The sequence below is a fragment of the Sporothrix schenckii genome (genome assembly GCF_000961545.1).
Source record: "Sporothrix schenckii 1099-18 chromosome Unknown Cont46, whole genome shotgun sequence".
NCBI classification, from domain to species: Eukaryota; Fungi; Ascomycota; class Sordariomycetes; order Ophiostomatales; family Ophiostomataceae; genus Sporothrix; species Sporothrix schenckii.
The window spans coordinates 378,565-396,740 of NW_015971147.1; the positions used below are offsets into that span (position 1 = coordinate 378,565).

General features: G+C 56.1%; 4 protein-coding genes across 4 annotated transcripts; 2 read left to right on the forward strand and 2 right to left on the reverse strand.

Moving 5' to 3' along the window:
* Positions 1 to 2,178: 2,178 nt before the first annotated feature.
* Positions 2,179 to 3,660, forward strand: SPSK_00126 (rRNA-processing protein EBP2; the record flags this gene model as incomplete). The annotated part of the gene is made up of 3 exons (XM_016727106.1): positions 2,179 to 2,436; positions 2,513 to 3,227; positions 3,323 to 3,660. The coding sequence occupies 3 exons, from the start codon at positions 2,179 to 2,181 to the stop codon at positions 3,658 to 3,660; spliced, it is 1,311 nt and encodes a 436-aa protein (XP_016586440.1).
* Positions 3,661 to 4,815: 1,155 nt separating this feature from the next.
* Positions 4,816 to 7,224, reverse strand: SPSK_00086 (MYND domain protein (SamB); the record flags this gene model as incomplete). The annotated part of the gene is made up of 1 exon (XM_016727066.1): positions 4,816 to 7,224. One exon carries the CDS (start codon positions 7,222 to 7,224, stop codon positions 4,816 to 4,818), a length of 2,409 nt encoding a protein of 802 aa, XP_016586441.1.
* Positions 7,225 to 13,186: 5,962 nt separating this feature from the next.
* Positions 13,187 to 15,461, reverse strand: SPSK_00091 (large subunit GTPase 1; the record flags this gene model as incomplete). The annotated part of the gene is made up of 2 exons (XM_016727071.1): positions 13,187 to 15,268; positions 15,330 to 15,461. 2 exons carry the CDS (start codon positions 15,459 to 15,461, stop codon positions 13,187 to 13,189), a joined length of 2,214 nt encoding a protein of 737 aa, XP_016586442.1.
* Positions 15,462 to 16,137: 676 nt separating this feature from the next.
* SPSK_00125 (protein LTV1) lies at positions 16,138 to 17,643 on the forward strand (the record flags this gene model as incomplete). The annotated part of the gene is made up of 2 exons (XM_016727105.1): positions 16,138 to 16,157; positions 16,272 to 17,643. The coding sequence occupies 2 exons, from the start codon at positions 16,138 to 16,140 to the stop codon at positions 17,641 to 17,643; spliced, it is 1,392 nt and encodes a 463-aa protein (XP_016586443.1).
* Between the last annotated feature and the right edge of the window lie 533 nt (positions 17,644 to 18,176).

An 18,176-nucleotide genomic window follows, 5' to 3' on the forward strand; every position in this document is an offset into this window, starting at 1 on the left:
CTCCTTCACATTTGATTTTGACATCACCTCGAATCACCGTGATGCTCTCCAGAGCGCACCTCACACTTCCAGTCGTCGGTCCGCATTTCGATTTCGATCTGCGCTACGACCACGCCGTCTGTCGCCAAACGACAAACTAGAGCCTTTGTGCCGAGTGTTGGATTCCATTTCCCGGCACTTGTGACGCGATCCTGGGACAGTCTCTCGTTTCGGACAACGTTTTCTCTAGCCCATGACTTTCATCCTGTCTTTAGTCGCCTCTCAAATGAGCCAAGGCTGGTTGTGTTTGCATGCATGTCGTATAACCTGTAGTTCATCGGTGTCTGTCCTTATTTCTCCATTCTTTGCTCCGTGTCCTGCCCTACGCCTTGTTGGGGCTAGGCCGGGGTCTGGTGATGCCAGTATCAACATTATCTAGTCGTTTGTTGACCTTGCCGACATCATATACGTTTAGATATGAATGACTCTCTTTTTGCTTGTGTAATTGCCGGGCTGCTAAGTCCCCCAGTGTTTTTGGTCGTTTTGTCTTGTCCTTTTTTCTGGTCAATTGCGCAAAGTGTTGTGGTAATTTTGAGCATATGAGCAACCTTAAAAATATGGTGTAAGTGATCATACTCCGTAAAAAGTCCGAGTAATTGGCATGAAGATAGCCGTCCAGGTCACCAGATGCAAGCAAATCCCGTCCATATTGCACTCATATCACTACGAGGTAGACGAGCGAGATCGTCCTTTGTCTCATGCATTTCGAAATTTGGCATCGCTTGTCTCTCATCTGTGTCCCGTTTTTATTCATTTCATGCTTTTGTTGTGTCTCTTTTGGTCAAAATCAGTCCACTTACTAGGGTCCCCGGAAAACAACATCCAGACCATCCACCCACTAGCACTAACACGACCACTCAACCACACTCACAGCTAACGAAAAGACCCTTTGGAAAGTCAGGGGTTGTGACGTGCGGGGAAAATCTCGACGCACATTGTTGGTGTGAATTTGCACCGAGTCACATTACGAAATCCGTCCCATTCGCTCCGCTGTCTTTGGCATCTATTACTTCGTATGAATTGCCTCCTGGTTTTCTCCTCACGCCTGCTTCCCTCTCTTCTGCCGCCGTCTTAAGAAAATTGGACAAGATAAACACGAACACTGTGCAAAACAATAAGGTATTGCGTCGTAAGGGCGGTCAGTGGCTGCAAAATATGAGTCGTTCTACATACATGTACCACCACACAAGGTCACGCTACACGGTGAACATATCCCTTTCGTTTGTCGTTTTCCATGTAACGACAAGACCGAGATGATCGTGGGAGAACTGCGAAAGAAAGCAATGACGAAATCAGAAGCAACCCGGCCACAGCACGGCGCTCTGGTTAGACAAGCCACCTCGAATCGGTCACGCGGCGGTCAGAAACAAGACGCCACAAGAACCAACTCGTTACACGTAAGTCAAAACTGTAAAATCATGTGAGAAGCGACAGAGATCGTCTTCATTGGCGTCTTCTTTACGGAACGCCTTATTTCTGCTATCGTTTTCCTGCGTCACAATGTTTTTTTCTTCTTTTTTTTTTCAATTCTCACTGTAGTACCTTGTATATTCAATCCTCTTCCGCGTCACGTCGTGTTGTCTTCCTTGCATTCGCCGTTTACAAGGTCGTTTCACAAAATGACACCCAATGTTGCCTTGAACTGTGACCAACAGATAATACATAGGCAACCCACGTTGACCCCCATACTCAGCAATACTGTTGGTGATGAGAGCGCATTTTCTGACAGCTGTACGACATATGTTGTATGTCGTATGCTGTACAGAATACGACAGTAATGTCACAACATGGGGGTCAACTCCCGTCGTTGGTGGGACATGGACCACTCTATTTAGTGTTACGGCCGCTTCCGCTGTCGTTGTCAGCAGGAGCCAGTATAAAAAATGCACGTGATATATCACGTTAAACTGCATTTGACACGTGCTTCTTATCGAAAGCGGTGAGGACCGTCTCCACAATGTCACATATCAAGATACGGCAAAAAAAAGAAAAAGTTGAAATTTCGCCGGGGCCATTTTCGCTGGGTCGTAGAGCGACGCAGATGGGGGTGCGCATTGGACTTTTGTCGAGCATTGATTATTTTGAGTCTTCCACGACAACGCCCACCCGCACACGACCACAACCACACATACCGACATAATGGGACGAAGCAAGCTCAGAGTTGCGCTGGCTGCCGAGAAGGGCACCGACTTCAAGAAGCTCAAGGAAAAGAAGAAGTACAAGGCCCACCTCAAGGAGAAGGCCAAGAAGGTTGCTCATCGTGAAGAGGAGGGGGACGATGAGGATGACGAAGACGAGGAGGACGAGGAGGAGGACGAGGAGCGCGGTGCTTTGATTGACGACGAAGCGTCGGAGAGCGACGGCGACGAAGAGGACGAGGAGGACGAAGAGCTGGGTGTAAGTCAAGATGGCGATAACCCATGGACAGAGTGCAACCGTACTCGAAACAGAATGCTGACCACCTCGCTTGCAGGCTGACTTTATTGCCGCCATGAACGACTCTGACGACTCCGACTCCGAGGTCGAGATGGAGGAAAAGATTGCACGGCCGAAGACGGCCGACAAGGACGCGAAGACAAAGAAGACCAAGACGACCAAGGCGGCCGCCGACGACGACAACAAGGACGAAGAGGACGACGAAGAAGACGACGAAAACGAGCTTGCCTGGTCCGACGTCGACGAGGAGGAGCGGGCCGGCCTCGTTGTCCGCCAGCGCCGGACCATCAACAACACCGCCGCCCTTACCGCCTCCCTCCTCCGCATCCGCATGTTCGCCCCCACCGACACCTCCGTCCCCTTCCAGCTGCACCAGAGCGTCACGTCTGCAGTGCCCACCACCAGCCACCCCGACGGCACGCCCATGGACATGTCCGACGACAAGGTCCGCGAGCAGGCGCTGTACGCCCAGAGTCTGGCGGCCGCCGTGGAGGCCCGCCGCCGCCTGCGCAAGGAGGGCGTTCCCTTCTCGCGCCCCACCGACTACTTTGCCGAGATGCTCAAGGACGACGGCCACATGGCACAGGTCAAGGCGAAGCTGGTGGAGGCGGCGACGGCGCAAAAGGCGTCCGCCGAGGCCCGCAAGCAGCGCGACCTGAAGAAGTTTGGCAAGAAGGTGCAGGTCGAGAAGATGCAGGAGCGCGCCAAGGAGAAGAAGGAGACGCTGGAGAAGATTAAGAGTTTGAAGAGAAGTGAGTTGCCCAATGCCCCCAATGGTGCCGACGAGAGCTCACCCACGCCCTTGTTCATCCCTGTTGCTAACCACCGCCACCACCCACTTCTACAGAACGCTCTGAATTTGGCACAGCGAGCACACACGAATCGGACGCCTTTGACGTGGCCATTGACAAGGAGCTGTCCGCCGGCGCCGGCCGCGGCGCCAAGGGCGGTGCTCGTGGCGGAGCTGCGGGCGGCGGTGTCAACGCCAAGCGCCAGAAGAAGAATGAAAAGTACGGTTTTGGCGGCAAGAAGCGCCACTCCAAGTCAGGTGATGCCCTGTCGTCGGGTGACCTGAGCGGGTTCAACGCCCGGAAGATGAAGGCCGGCGGCAAACCGGGACGCGGCCGGGCAACAGCGACGCGGCCCGGTAAGGCGCGGCGACAAGCAGCTGCAAGCAGACGGTAACGGTAACGGGGGGCGACGGGATGGCTGGAAGGAGTCCAAAAAGGCTGTGTTCACATTTTGTCTATTGTCCAAAGGATGCATCTCTTGTTTCTATTATCTGTCATTGCCGTGTTCCATTTCATAGATTTGTCTGTGCCATTTCCATCGTGTTGATTTTATAAACGTCCATGTCCCAGGTCCTCGCTGAGGGCTAATTGTTCGGTACAATAAACCTGACCAGACAGCACCTTTCTCTCGTTTCTCGCCTTATTCTTCGGTCTTTATAACGTCGTGGGGCCCTATCCCATTGCAATCCAGTTACTTGTCACTTCGCATGTCATCATGTGCCTTGCTGTTTGAAATCTTTTGCTATTTCGATTTGTCAAGTCAAGAGAAATAAAGCTGATCTGGATATAAGAATACTAAAGCCGGCCAAAAAGAAAACGGACAAAAAGAGACAGACATGCCGACGAACCGCTTTGATAATGATAATAAGATGGGGTGGAGTCTTTGACAGGAAAAAAAGTGTTCAATGTGACAAATGGGTGAAAGAGACATGATGTTGAGAAAGGAAGATGAAAAAAGTAACGACAGACAAATGAAAAGAAGACGAGGGCATGACTAGCGAAAGAACCAAACAGGAAGACGAAGAATAACGCGCAAAGGGGCGATAGTGCCCCCAGGATGCCGTGCCATGCGTATTGGGTTTTGTATCCTCCCAGACGTAAAAATGAAAAAAAAGACGATAGGAGACAAGAAACATCACGTTCGTGCTTGCCAACAGTGGGCGGACGTAATGCTTTTCGGTGCAACGTTTGACGTGGTGTCCTCGCATTCTGCGTCCCGCGAATGTAGGTGGCATTGGTCCAGAAGCCGTCCCATTTTGTTTTTCTCTGCCGTTCCGAGACCAGACGATATCCCAAGATCGGAGCAGGTGGAAAACCAGGACGTAAAACAACCAGCCACTATAGAAAAGAATCAATGGCATCCAAAATGAAAACAAGGAAGACGAGAAACGAGCAAAACAAGAGGCAGGCCAGGGAAGAAGAAGAAAAAATAATAACACCGTTCCGATCCCCCCCATCATTAATGCATCAATGCTGTGTGAATTGTAGATTTTCTTCGTTTTTTTTTCTTGTTGTCGTCTTGTTCGTTTCGTGTTCACCGGGCGGCGGCTTACTGCGACGCTGCAACGCACCAGTGGCGGTGGAAAGCCCAGGCGCTCTTCTGGCACTCCTTGCTGCAGTACTTTGTGCGCCGGCAGCGGCGGCACTTAGCAAACTGCCGCGTAAACTTCTCCCACTTGCCGCACTGATAGTAAGCGCACTGGCGAATGCCGCCACGCGACTCGTCTTTGCGGCACAAGTTGCGCATGACCACGCCGGCCCAGTACTGCATGTCGGTGCTGTGGTAGCGGACAGTGAACTTCTCGACGAGGGGGAAGATGTTGAGGTCGTTGGGTAGCAGGTACTCTTCTTCCTCGTCTTCGGCGCCGTCGTCGGAACCAGTCGTCGCCGTGCTGTTGTTGCTCAGAGCGCCGATGCTGCCAGAGATACCAGGACTGTCGTTTTCCAGGTCGCCGTCCTCCATCTTCACGACGGTGGCGCTGTTACCCATGCTGTCAGAACCGCTCAGGTCGTCGCCATCGAGCAGCTGCAGCTCCCTGCCGATCTTGAGGCGCGGCACCAGGTGGCTCTTCTGGAAGTAGGAGCGCAGGTTGCAGTACTTTGAGACGTAGGCCAACAGCTGCAGCGACATCAGGACGTCCTCCTCCCGCGGCATCGAGGCAATGACCTGTGGGTGGGGTGTCAGCTGGCGGTCGAGGAGGTAGCGGGGCACGCTTGCGGTCGGCATGACGGGCTGCTGCGCCGTGACCATGGGCGGGCGGTTGGGCGACAGGCCCATGGCGGGAACGGGCGCCGTGGTGGCAGCCGGGGTAATGCTGCCGTCAAGCGGACCGCGGTGCGTAATGTTAAACGCGCCCGTGTCCTGCGTCTCGGACACCGTGGGCGTGGTCAGCTCGAGCGACTCGCCACCCAGCATGCTGTCCGCCTCCTCCATGTTGATGTCCTGGATGTCGACCGTCCCCTGCATCTCAGCCGTGCCCGACATCTCGGCGTCCGGTGTCTCGTCGGACTGGACGCTCTCGGCGTTGAGATCGTCGACGTCAGCAGCAGGACCCGACGTGGAGGTCTGGTGGCGGATCGATGGCCGTCTCCGTGACCGGCCAGTGGGGGCGAGAAGGGATGTGGGACGGACGGTAGGTGACCGAAGCTGCGGTGGAGGAAGCGGAGTTGTTGGTGACGCCGGCTGGGAGTTACCCAGAAGAGGCCGGGCCAGGCCATAGGGAGACGCATACTGGTGGTCGAGGTCGCGCATCGCGCGTAGTAGATTCGCCTCGTTAACCTCGGACGCATTGACGGAGGCCGCCGAAGGTACGGCCGAGGAGAGGGGTTGGATGGCCGCGCCAGAAGGGGGGGCGAGCGCGTGCCGCGACGGTGTGGCCGACGTGGCGGCCGCGGCAGCGGCCATGGCAGCAGAGGAAGTAGCGATGGGGTTGTTGTTTGCAGAAGGCGTTGCTACCGTTGCTGTGCTTGAGGAGGACGAAGATGGGCCCGCAGCACTAGCGTGGAGATGGTGATGATGATGGTGATGGTGGTGGTGGTGGAATCGGCGGACAGGTGTGGGTAGAGATGTAGATGCAGATAAAGGCGCCAGCGACGACGGCAGAGATGACTGGACTGGGACTGGTGGTGGGGACGACATGGAGGAGCGAGCCGAATGCTGGGGTCCCGCTGGTGAGGTGATGTGGAATTGGGACATGGTGGGTGTCGCGTCGTTATCGGTGTTGCTTGTGCTACCGTCGGTCGACGACGCGGCGCTCAAAGCGGCACTGCCGCCCGCCGATGCTGTGCCGGCGGCGGCCGCGGTGGCGGCCGCAGTAGCAGCAGCAGAAGACGACGCGATTGATGAGGAGGCACCGGTGTGATCGCCCAATGCCACTGTCGAGGGCCCAGCAAAGGTCGCGGACACATCAATGGACGGCGGGGGTGCCTGGCGGCGGGACGAGCGGTGGTCCAGGTCGACGGCGAGTGTGCGGTGGGTAAAGGAGGACTTGGCGACGCGCAGGTCGTTCAAGCGATGGCGGCCATGGTGCTCCCGGGCGTGGCGCTGCTTAGCCTCCTCGGCCTTCTCGCGGCACTTCTCAATCACCTTGATGTAGTTGTCCAAGATTGTGGCGATGACGGGCACCATGTCGGCCTCGACAACGCGTGTGCGAACGGCCTCGGTGCCACGGACGCCGATATTGACGACGCACTGGAAGGCCAGGTTCCATTTCCACATGTCCATCATGTCTTTGCTGCGGCCCTGCTTGAGGATGCAGACGAGGCGCTCAATGCCGCCATCGACGGTGAGAATGTCGCGGATGCGTGCAGAGGATGTCGTGAGGTAGGCGAGGTGGTTGAGTGAGTTGATGAGAGGCAGTGTCGACGTGCAATCCAGTGCCCGGCGGTCGTACAAGGCGGTGGTGATGCCCACCGACGCCTTGTTGACGTTGGGGATGCTGAAGTTGACTTCCCTCATGTTGTTGAGATGAGGGTTCCGAAGACGCCAGGAAGAGCGTCAACGGTGATGTGGGAAGAGATGGCAAGACGGGCGTACCTATTGGCCGGCCCGAGTAGAACACGGTCAAGAATTGCGATGGCGAAAAGCAGCGAGCTCGGAGTTGACAGCACCGGACGCGAGGACGACAGAGATGCTTGGATGTCTCTCCTTGGCTCTAGCTACCAAAAAAACGGTGATTTGAAGGATGCACTCAAAACAAGGCGAGTGCAGATCGACACAATTGGTGGCAAAAGCGAAAGCGGAGCGATGCCAGGAAGAAATCAACCGACGAAAAATAGATGAGCGAAAAAGGGGACCCCAAGAAGCAATGAGACTGCGGGACAATGGCAGACCAGAGCAAGCGGAAGGCTGACGTGATGAGGATGAGGATGAGGCTTTATGTCCAATGCTGTATCCCGTCAATCGCTTTTCGACAATGATTTCGATGCCAAATTTGATGTTGTCGCTGGCCGAAAGAGGTCCTCGCTTTTCGACACGGTCGATGAGGACGGAATCGGGCAGCGCAGTGGATCTTGGTTTCTGGTTGGAATGCTCGCACAGGGGGGGTGCCTGAAAACACTATCAAAGGCGTTTGCAGGCTTGGAGAAAATGGGGATAATCGAAATGAGCACAAGGCAAAGGGCACTTAAGAGACACGGGACACCAAGGCTGATGCTCCGCGTCGACACGAAATCAAGTGCGTTCCTGTGTGCTCCTTGTCTGCGGTTGAAAAATCGTGACGACGCCGGCGGTGCAATACTGATGAGGTATTAGCGATCGATGGACAATCAGGTCAAATTTGTCGGTCGATTCGGTCAAAGTCGTGAGTCGTTACAAATCGTCAAAACTCGTCTGATAGGGGTTGCATCGTCTTGCCGATGGCCAGCGATGCGGAGGATAGGACGAGGTTGCCGGCGTGGTGCAAGCAACAGAAAAGGAGAAACGCTTGTCGGGATGCCGAAACGGATGACAAAACGGCACAGGTGAGACGGTATGGTGTGGGAGGTTGGGGTCGACGAAGAGGAAAAGAAGAGAAGAACCCCCGTGGATGAAGACAATGGGAGGTCAGGGACGTGAGCAGGTATAGTATAGCGACACTCGGTCACCGTGATTTCAAATGGCAAAAGAAAGATACGAAATATAGGATGGGCTGCGAGGTTGGGGGAGACAACACGCGATGAGGAATGGTTCCAAGGCCTGTCGGAGTCGTTTTTTCTAGTTTTCTTGCGTCGGGATGCCGTTGGCGGTGCGTCGCTCTCGAAATGTATTCTCCGGGGGTGTTGCGGAGAATTAGAGTCGAGCGTCGGTGCCGTAGATGCGAGGCGTGACGGAGAGGGAGTGAGGGCGAGGAGATGCGTGTGGCGGACGGAGGATGGAAGGGGAGGAGAAAAGACAGGGTGAAAAAGTGGTGATGCGAAGGAGGCGAGCGAAGCGAGGGAAATGGCAAATGGGCAGGGCTGGGCTGGGCTAGCTGGCTGGGAGGGCCTGGCCGGTTTAGGGGGGAACAGAAACAGAAGCACGATCCCTAGCCTTTAGGCGGCTGTGGGCAGACCGACAAGGGGCATATGGGCCCAATTGGTCATGGACAGTGCGCGAGCGCGAGGCGAGACGGTGCGATGGCGTGGTGTGGCGGTGGGGGTGCACTGTGCTGTGCTGTGCGTCAGTGCTGCGAGCCCTATCGGCGCGAAGGCGCCATCGTGCCAGGAGATACAGTGCGCCATTTAGCGTGGGCAGCCAGGCCTGGCCTAGCCTACCTGGCAGCATGCCAGCGTCCTGCTGCTCCTTTCCAGTCTATCGTTGGGGCACTCCCGCACAAATCTCCGCAGAGCGCTGGCTCGCTGGTTTGGGTCCGTATTGGAGGCACGGCGCGCCAACCCAGCTGGTCCCCACAGCGGCCCACTACTTCTCTTTCCACTCGCCTCTGTCTGTCTCATCATGGCCACTGTGCCCACGGCTGATCCAGCCACTGGGAAGCTTATTATTGTCAATCGTCTTCAGCGGAGGAATGGCCTGTATTGCTCTGCGCATGCGCTGTAATCAAACTCGCCGGGATGTCTCGCGCTGACGGCGCTCTCTTTGATGCTTTTGTCAGCACAGAAAGCGGCAGAAGCAACAGAACACCAGGCCAAAAGACTGGCCGCCGCGTGCCTGTCAGTTTGTCGCCCCAGGCCCAGGCCATGAAGCACCACGGTTTGCCTTGATTCCCACTTTTTTCCGGCCGTGCTTCTTCTACCATTTGCCATTGCGGCCTCACAACCAGTCGATTGTGTGCTTCCGGGACGATGCCATGCGAGGTAGGCCGTCGTGTAGAGAAGGACAGGCCATTCATGCTCGCCAGGCTGTAGAGGGCAGACGAGGCCTGGCCAACAAGCGGGACATTGCCAGATGGGCCTCGCTGACCATGCCTACCTGTGCCTAGATGGATGCTGGCCAGAGCTTCTCCCCATATTTCCCTTTCTCACATTGAACGCCGTAAATGACCGACTGGCTGACGACAAAGAATTTGCTGGCCAGGCAGGTGCGAAGCATGTGTCAGCCAGGGGAATGAGGAATGACCGTACAAGAACGTGAAATGGCAGGGACCTGTGTCTCCATGAGGACGAAGAGGTGCCGGACAGGCAGGCGTGGCCGACCATCGTCTGTCCGGTGGGACACGACAGCGTAGGAAGCACAGGGCAGGAGCACCAGGCACAAGACAATCGCCATATTCAGCCGCCCATTGCTTGAGGCCCGACCACACGCACAAACACCTCGGATGCGTTTCCAGCAAATTGCGCATTCCGTGCATCGACAGGACAACCTCTCGTCTCTCGTTGTGACTCCTATCTGTTCAACCTCGTCTCCCTTTCCCTTTCCCTTTTCCTTTTCCTGGCTTGATAAGATGCCCGTGCGCTCGTACATCATGCTCCCCTGGCCGGGAAGCTCAACCCCGGTCGTCCTTTTTTTGGCAATGCATCCAAACGGAGTATATCGAGCTGTACGGAGTATACCATGCATCGTACGAGCTTTTCCCCGTCCGGAAGAATACAATGAAGAAGTGTAAGATACAGAATATCCTCTACGGCGCACTGCGTTGGCAGCTGTCCAGGGAGGAAGGAGCTCTTGCATGAACTGCCTGTCCTCCTTACTTTGCGTGTTTCCGCTTGACGCATATTCGGCGGGGACGGACGGAAACAGGCAATCTTGGGCAACGTTTCGCCCTCAATGCGTCCCCTCTTTCCTGTTTCGAAGGCTTTGTGTGTCGCCCCTTCTCATTGCAGTCGACGACAAGCTCTTGCCTTTCTGCCTCTGGAGTTGTCTTGTCTCCTCTCTGCCTCTCGATGTTTCTTTCGATGTTGCCTCTGCCTCTTCACTCCGCCTCTTCACTCTGCCTCTCTCCCCTCATTGTTTCATGCTCATGGCCAGGCCACCTCACCCCCCACTCCCATGACTCCATCCGTCCGCATCTGGCCTGCATCGATTTTTGAGTCGGTTTCTTACACCCCCGCCACGCCGTTTTGCAGACGAGAAGACGAACCAGCGAGATATGTGGAGTGTTGAGAATAACGTATTTCAAAATTGAAGTCGTCCCGTCTCGAGCGTGAGAATGCAAATAAAGTTTACGTGATGCCAGCCCACTGAACCTTTTTCCACCCGCGGACAGTTCCTGGAAGCACAGTAACCCGTACAGTGCGCGGGACACACCGCCTGGCCACCACCACTCCCTTTGCCCCTAGTGTTGTGCCCAGAGATTTAGAAAAGAAAGAGTACGTTTGCGGCGGCAAACCAGCGTGGGCGTGAAACCCAACAAAACAGGCCCGGGCCTCTGTGAGGCGACTGGTAGTGCACGACAGTAAAGAGACGCAAATACAACAACAGACGGCGGAACGAGTCGAGGGCAACAGAGGCAATCTGTTGGGCCTACGACCGATCGACAATGGAGACGACGAAAGGAGAGTGAGAACGCCGCCGCATAAACTCGAGGAAACTGAGGCTGTACGGCATTCTGTCATTCTGGTGCAGCTCTGAAGCTCAATCAGTGTGCCAAGAACGAAATGGCAAAATACGACGGTAGCAGCACACAACGCACGACGAAGGGATGCAGAGGCAAAAGCGAAGAGGGGTTGGAGGCGACCTTGAGGTCCGGTACGGCGCAAGTGGACTCGCGGTGTTTGGGATTTGGGATTTGGGGTGTCCATCCTTTGCCCTATGCTTCGGGTTGCGACACTGGGCAAACCAGGGAAAGCTCACGATGAATACATGAAAAGGGTGGAAAGAGAGTCTGGTCAACGGCCGTGAACCTGGAAAAGCGGCTAGGCACGGAGAGACCAGAGATAGAAAGAGGCACACTTTCACACAGGCACACAGGCTGGTCAAGGAAGAGACAGACAGCAGCTGCTGCGAACAGACCTCCAAACCAATGATACGGTCGTGCTCGCATGCGGCAATTGACCGAATACGCCCTCCATAGCCAACCCGAGTCGGGGTCGAGCAGGGCCCAGACAGCTCCCGGACACCGCGAACAGCTTCTCTCGTGCGTGGGACACTATCGAGTCAGTTGAAAAACAGCAGCTTGTGCGCAACGAAGCAAAAGCTACGAGGCGGCGGCGACACGACAAATCAGCGACAGCGCTTGGGAAAGGGTACGTGCGCCTGTCCGTGCGGCAAACGTGACAGTATCAATGTGTGATTGCGAGGAAGCTTCCCACTGGCACTTGGCACCCCATTACGTAGAAGGTGGATGGCGGCAAAACTACAAAGTAAGAGTTTCAAAAGCACACGATGGAGGCAAAGAGAATGGCATGTGGTGGTAGACCGAAAGAGCCACGAAGTCAGACTCACCTCAGCTGGGCCTCGTTGGGCAGGAACTCATGTCCCATGGCAACCTATCCGTAGCCGGCGCGGCAAAAACCGCCCGAACTCTCCATGTGCATCGACGGAAGAGCGAAGACTCGAGTGACTTGAGAGCGATCGCCGTGTCACGCTTCGCCCCCTTTCCCCGACCCAGCACGCTCAACCTCGCTCTTCCCATCCACACAGCGCAAGATAGTGAAACTAGCGAGAGACCCTGCATTCAGCTATCTGCATCGTCGTCTATCCTGGCATCGACATTTCTCCTTTTGCTCTCATCCGATGGGCTCGTTCGACGATTAAGCGCTGCCCTCGATGCAAGGTGAGCGCCAAAACAAGAGAGTGGTGGCGTTTGTTGTGACCAAGGGACATCTCGTAGCCGACATAAACGAGCGTCTCGATGACGTGCGATGATTACAAAAACGAAAACAAACACATGGGCTGGCGGACAAGTGACAGTGGAGAGACACAAAAAGAAGGTTGGCGTCGATGCTGGGCGCTTCCTGGCCCACAGTGGCTCCTTCCGAGTGCCACCAAACCACCCAGACCACCGTAGCCACCCAACCCCCTGTCCTCGCTGGCGACACTGGGCGTCTAAATTGTGCTCCAAATGGAAAGCGCAAATCACCAACACGACGAACCCCTGCCAAATGCTCCTCAGTCTCTCTGTATGGCGCTCCCAACACGCGCCGCGACATGGGCCATAGACGCAGCCTTCTCCTGCACCACGCAGGGGAGCACACACAAGTGGTCGGCCATGTTGAAAGCCAGCTTTGTTTACGTGCGTGTAAACAAAACATCAAACAGGTCAGACAATCTGGTGTCAAAATAATGTTTACCAGAGTTGAGTTTGTATTTTTTTTTAAAAAAAAAAACTTCTATGTATATATGATAACCTTTAATTTATTTTCAAAAAGTCTATACATTTATGTAAATCTCTTCATATGTAATATTTCGTATGCCAATCATTGACATTTTGATTTCGTTCAACACAGATATAAATTAAAATAAATACGCAACGCCGGGCGACACGATAATATGCCAATATGCACGAAATAATCAATGTGAAAATCCAGCTACCCAGGTTGCAACAGTAGCTGCACAACCTTTTTTACCGATCCTCGCCCCATGCTTCAATGGCATTGCTCGGCATCTTCTTCTTGCCCTTGCCCCGTTGACCGCCCTTGAAGTGCTTCTTGCTGTCTGCCGCGATCTTGGCCGCCGCCCGCGCATCTTCAGCATCCAGCCCCTTGGCCAGCGCGTCCATTGTCCGCGCCTTGCGCCCCGTCAGTTTCTTGCCGCTGAGCGTCGCACCGCCCTGTGCCGCCAGCGTGGCCTGCTCGGCCTGGCCCTGTTCCGTGTATTTATAGCTAAACGGCCGCGCCACAACGCCGCGGTTGCCGGTCGCGCTCTCGCGGAAAAACGCCTTGTCGAGGTCGCGGGACTTGGTGCTCTGCTTCTCGCGCACGGGGAGCGTCATCACCACATCGTCCATCGGTTCGCCGTCGGTGGCCTCGTCTCCTTCGCTCTCCTCGCCCTCCTCATCCTCATCCTCGTCCTCGTCCGACGTGATGTCGCTCGAGTCCTCCTCCTCCTCCTCCAGCTCCCAGGCGTTCGGGCCAGCCCTCTTCGCCGCCTTCTTGGAAGGACGCTTCAAGCTTGGCACGGCAGAGGCCTTGGACTTGGAGCTCGTCCTGGATTCGGTATCGGCCGCCGCTGCTGCCGCCATGGCAATCTGCCGCTTCTCGGGCAGGTGCTTGTGGTCGTACAGCTCGTGGTTGAAGTCCGCAGGGTCGATACCGTGGCCCGGAGGCGGTGCCACAAACAATAGCTTGCCGTTGACGTAGTCTTTGAGAATGTACCGAGCCGCACGCGACTCGTCGGGCTGGCCCTGGCCGGTCCGCGTGAAACCGCGAGCGCGGGCGTACGCAGACAGCAGCTCCTCGGCCGTCGGGGTACCGGTGCCGCCCTCGCTGACGTTCTGTGTGCGAATGTGAATGCCGTACACAGCCTCGAGGAACGCCTTGGGAATGCGCGCAGTGACGAGCTGCGCAGGGCCTGTGAACTCGCGCAGCTGGTCAATCGGCAGAATGCCGTTGCAGACAAGGTCGGCTTTGGTGGTAGCAAAGTTGGGGAACACGAGACCGGGACAATCACAGAGCGTGACGCGGGGGCTCAGCTCGATCGTCTGGAAGTGCTTCGTCTTGCCGGGCGTTGAGGACACAGATACCTTCTTGGCGCCAATCAGTGCGTTGATGGTGGACGACTTGCCGACGTTGGGGTAGCCGACGAGGCCGACCTTGAGCTTGCGCGTGGGATCATCCGTTTTCGGGGCGTGTTTCAGGAATAGAGCCTCCAGCTCGTCCACGGACAGGATGCGCGTGTCGAGGCCGCCGTTGTTGTCCTGGCTTGCCTCCTTGTCGTCCTCGCTCTCGTCTTCGTCTTCCTCCTCGTCCTCCCCTTTTTCGGGTGCTGCGGCTGGCGGCTTTGCGGACCCGCCACCGGCCGCCTGCCACCGCTCCTCCTCCTCCTCCTCGGCCTGGCGAAGCTCGTTCTGCTCCTTGGCCATGTGTGCCGAGAAGAACTTGTACGCAATCTTGTTCTCTGTCAGATGCGATGCCCACGCCCGCCGTTGCCGGTCCGTCATCATGTCCGCCTTGTTGATCAGCAGCAGGTTCTGCTTGGCCGGGTCGACAGCCTTGACGTAGTCCTCGAGGTCCTCGGACCGGAACACGAGCGGGTTGCGGGCGTCCACAATCTGCACGACCAGGTCGGACCGCTCGATGACACGCCACAGCTGGCGCCAGACCTCCAAATTCCGCTCAAACGGCGTCATCAACAGATCCGCGTTCTGCTGCAGTTCGGCGAGGCCACGGCGCCACACCAGGAAACTCTCACGCTCGGCCTTGTCGAGCTCGGCCGCCGTCATGTTTGCGTCCCAATGCGGGCGACGCGGCACCGTCAGACGCTCGCGGTTCTGGCTGTGCAACTTGAGCCGCCGGCCCTCTTCGGCGTCGGTCAGCAGGTAGGGGTTCTTCTGGTCCGTGTGGATGATCTGCGAGTTGTTCATCTTGACAGCGCGGAAGTTGGTGTCGGCGTAGGCGGCCGTAGACAGGAACTCCTCAATGGCGCCCTGCTCCGTAATCGAGCGCATCTTGACCCAGGCCGCATCGGCGCGGTCGTTTGTAATGTACTGTACTAGTGTTAGAAGACTGTTGCCAGTGAAAACGAATATATGGTGATGCCCAACATACATCTTCACCAGTCGCATGGTTCTTGCGTGTGATACCCGTGCGGTACTGGTCTTTTCCCTTTCCGTTGCCGAACCGGTCGTTCATCAGCGCATTGCCGAGACCGACCTGCTTTTTCGACTTGGGCATACCCATCGTGACGGGTTGCTGTGTCCTGGCTTCTTGTTGTGTAACTTTTGTGAAGAGGCTTCGTTGGGGTCGTTCGCGACTTGGTGGAGGAGTGTCGTGTGCTGTCGATGTAGTCAATGGCGGTACAGAGATGTTCTGTCGATAAAGTTGGTATTGGACAAAAGAATGCCAATCTCTCGACAATATCGCGGCGGCGTCGAAACTATATACTGCGATGCAAATAGTTTGTAAAATGTAAATGCTGGAGGCCTATGTTTTGTTTCGCCCTCTGAAATCTTCACCTGCCTCTGCAAATAGGTTGCTCTTGCCGTGCAAAGGCTGATTAATAGCGGGGAGGGGCGATTTTTTCCCAACTTGGCGCTTTGTTGGTGCTGGTGTGACTGTTTTTCACAGTCGTCACTGCCCTGCTGCGCCCACCCCGCCAAAATATGAATCAGAATGAGCGCGATAAGATAAAGAAAATTAAAATGGGGGCCCAACTTTTGCTGGTCTCCAGCGCCATGGCCATACATTTTTTTTTTGATGGTAGCGCAGTCTGAATCCAGTCGGACTTTCTCGACAACCATATTAACGAAAGCCTTGAATCTGTCAAAACGCGAAACGTGACTACAAGCGAGTTCGATCCCCACGCGCGACGTCCGACAACCCACATACATATCGTCATACAAGCTAAACCGCAGTCATGCCTCGACGCAAGTGGATGTAAGTGTTCGCTGCCCGCTCTGGGACCCCCCACATCGATACCGACTCCTCTGAACGGTGTGACACTTGTCGCATGTTCGCGGCCATGTACTGACGTGTCTTGTCCTCGTCTAGTGACAAGAAGTCGGCGGCGCACTTCACGCTCGTCCACCGTCCCCAGAATGACCCGCGCATCCACGACGAGTCGGCCCCGGCCATGGTGCTGAACCCGACTCAGGCACCCAACGCCGGCGGCAGTTCGACGACCGGCACCAGCGTCAAGTCCCGGCGGCTCGACGACCTTGCGTCGCAGCTCGGGTCGGACGTCGATGACATCCGCGACAACGAGGGCGAGGCGGCCAACTTTGGCGTGTTCTTTGACGACTCCTCGTACGACTACATGCAGCACCTGCGCGAGATCGGCCAGGGCGGAGGCGAGGCCGTGTTTGTCGAGTCGACGGCGTCGCTCAACGCCGCCCACAAGAGCCGGCAAAAGACGTCGCTGGCCGACGCCCTGCAGCAGATGGACCTGCAGCACCGGTCCGAGGAGCTGCTGGATGAGGACATCTTGCCGGCCAAAGCGCTGCAGCGCGTGACGTACCAGAACCAGCAGGATGTGCCGGACGCGATTGCCGGATTCCAGCCGGACATGGACCCGCGCCTGCGCGAGGTGCTCGAGGCGCTCGAGGACGAGGCGTACGTGGACGACGACGAGAGCAACGACGACCTCTTCCAGCAGCTTGCCAAGGACGGCGAGGAGCTGGACCAGTACGAGTTTGAGGACCAGTACGACGACGACGACGACGGCTGGGAGTCGGACGCCACCGAGAAGCCCGCGCAGCCGCGCCAGGGGTTTGAGGACAGCACCACGACCGGCAACGGTGCTGCTCAGGGCGACGCAGACGACGCAGACGACGAGACACGTGACACAGTGCCGGAGCTGGTCGACCTGTCTGGCGCAGCGGCTGCCCCGCCGCCGGAGACCGAGGGCGCCGACGACTGGATGGAGGACTTTAAAAAGTTCAAGAAGGACCAGTCGACAACGGCCGCTTCGGGCGCGCCCAAGAAGAAGATCACACCGGCCATGTCGGACGTGCAGTCGTCCATCTGGACGACCAACACGGCCGGTGGCCGCAAGAAGAAGCGCAAGGGCGCGCTGACGGAGCAGTCGGGCTTCTCGATGACGTCGTCGTCGCTGGTGCGCACGGAGCAGATGAGCCTGCTGGACGCGCGATTCGACAAGATCGACGAGCTGTACAACAACGACGCGTTTGACGAGGACGGGTTCGGGGACGACATGAAGTCGGTGTCGGCGTTCTCCACCACGTCGAGCGTGCAGGGCCCGCTGCGCAACGACTTCAATGGGATTATGGACGAGTTTCTGGGCGGCTACTCCATGCAAGGCAAGCGGGCAATCAAAAAGGGCCGGCAGCAGACAGGCCTGGAGCAGCTGGACGAAATCCGGCGGGGACTGGGTCCGGCGCGGTTGTCTACGCGGAAAAAGTAAGCATTGTGTCGTGGTCGAGTTCGAAAAAAGGGGCAGGAAATCATTGTAATCATCTGGGCGGCGTTTTAATCTTTATTTTATTTTTATTTTTTTGTTTGCTGTATCTGCCTGGATTTGGCTTGAGGGATACTAGAAAAGTGCTTTTTAGTTAATTGTAATAACCCAATGAATGACAACATATAAAAACCACTTGGTAGGCCGCTGCAAAGGAGAAGTGATCGGGTCTGTGACCTTTCGTGCGTTGTGATGCTCAGTCGGCGGATCGTTGAGTTTTCAAGTCACAGTTGCTCACGTGACAGCGCTATGATGAGAATTGTCAGGATACATGACGAAAGCGTCCTATCGAAGGCTGAAAACGACGGGGTGTCAACGTGTTCGATCTGTTCTTTGTCCTCTTGATATCAACAAGTAAAAGGAGGCGAATGGAGGAAGTCTTTATTGTGTGGCCTTTCTTCGCTATTGTGTCCCCTCAACCGCAGGTAAATAGAGGAGCTTGGACCACGCGCTGCAGGGCGCTAGTCTCGAAGCAGGCC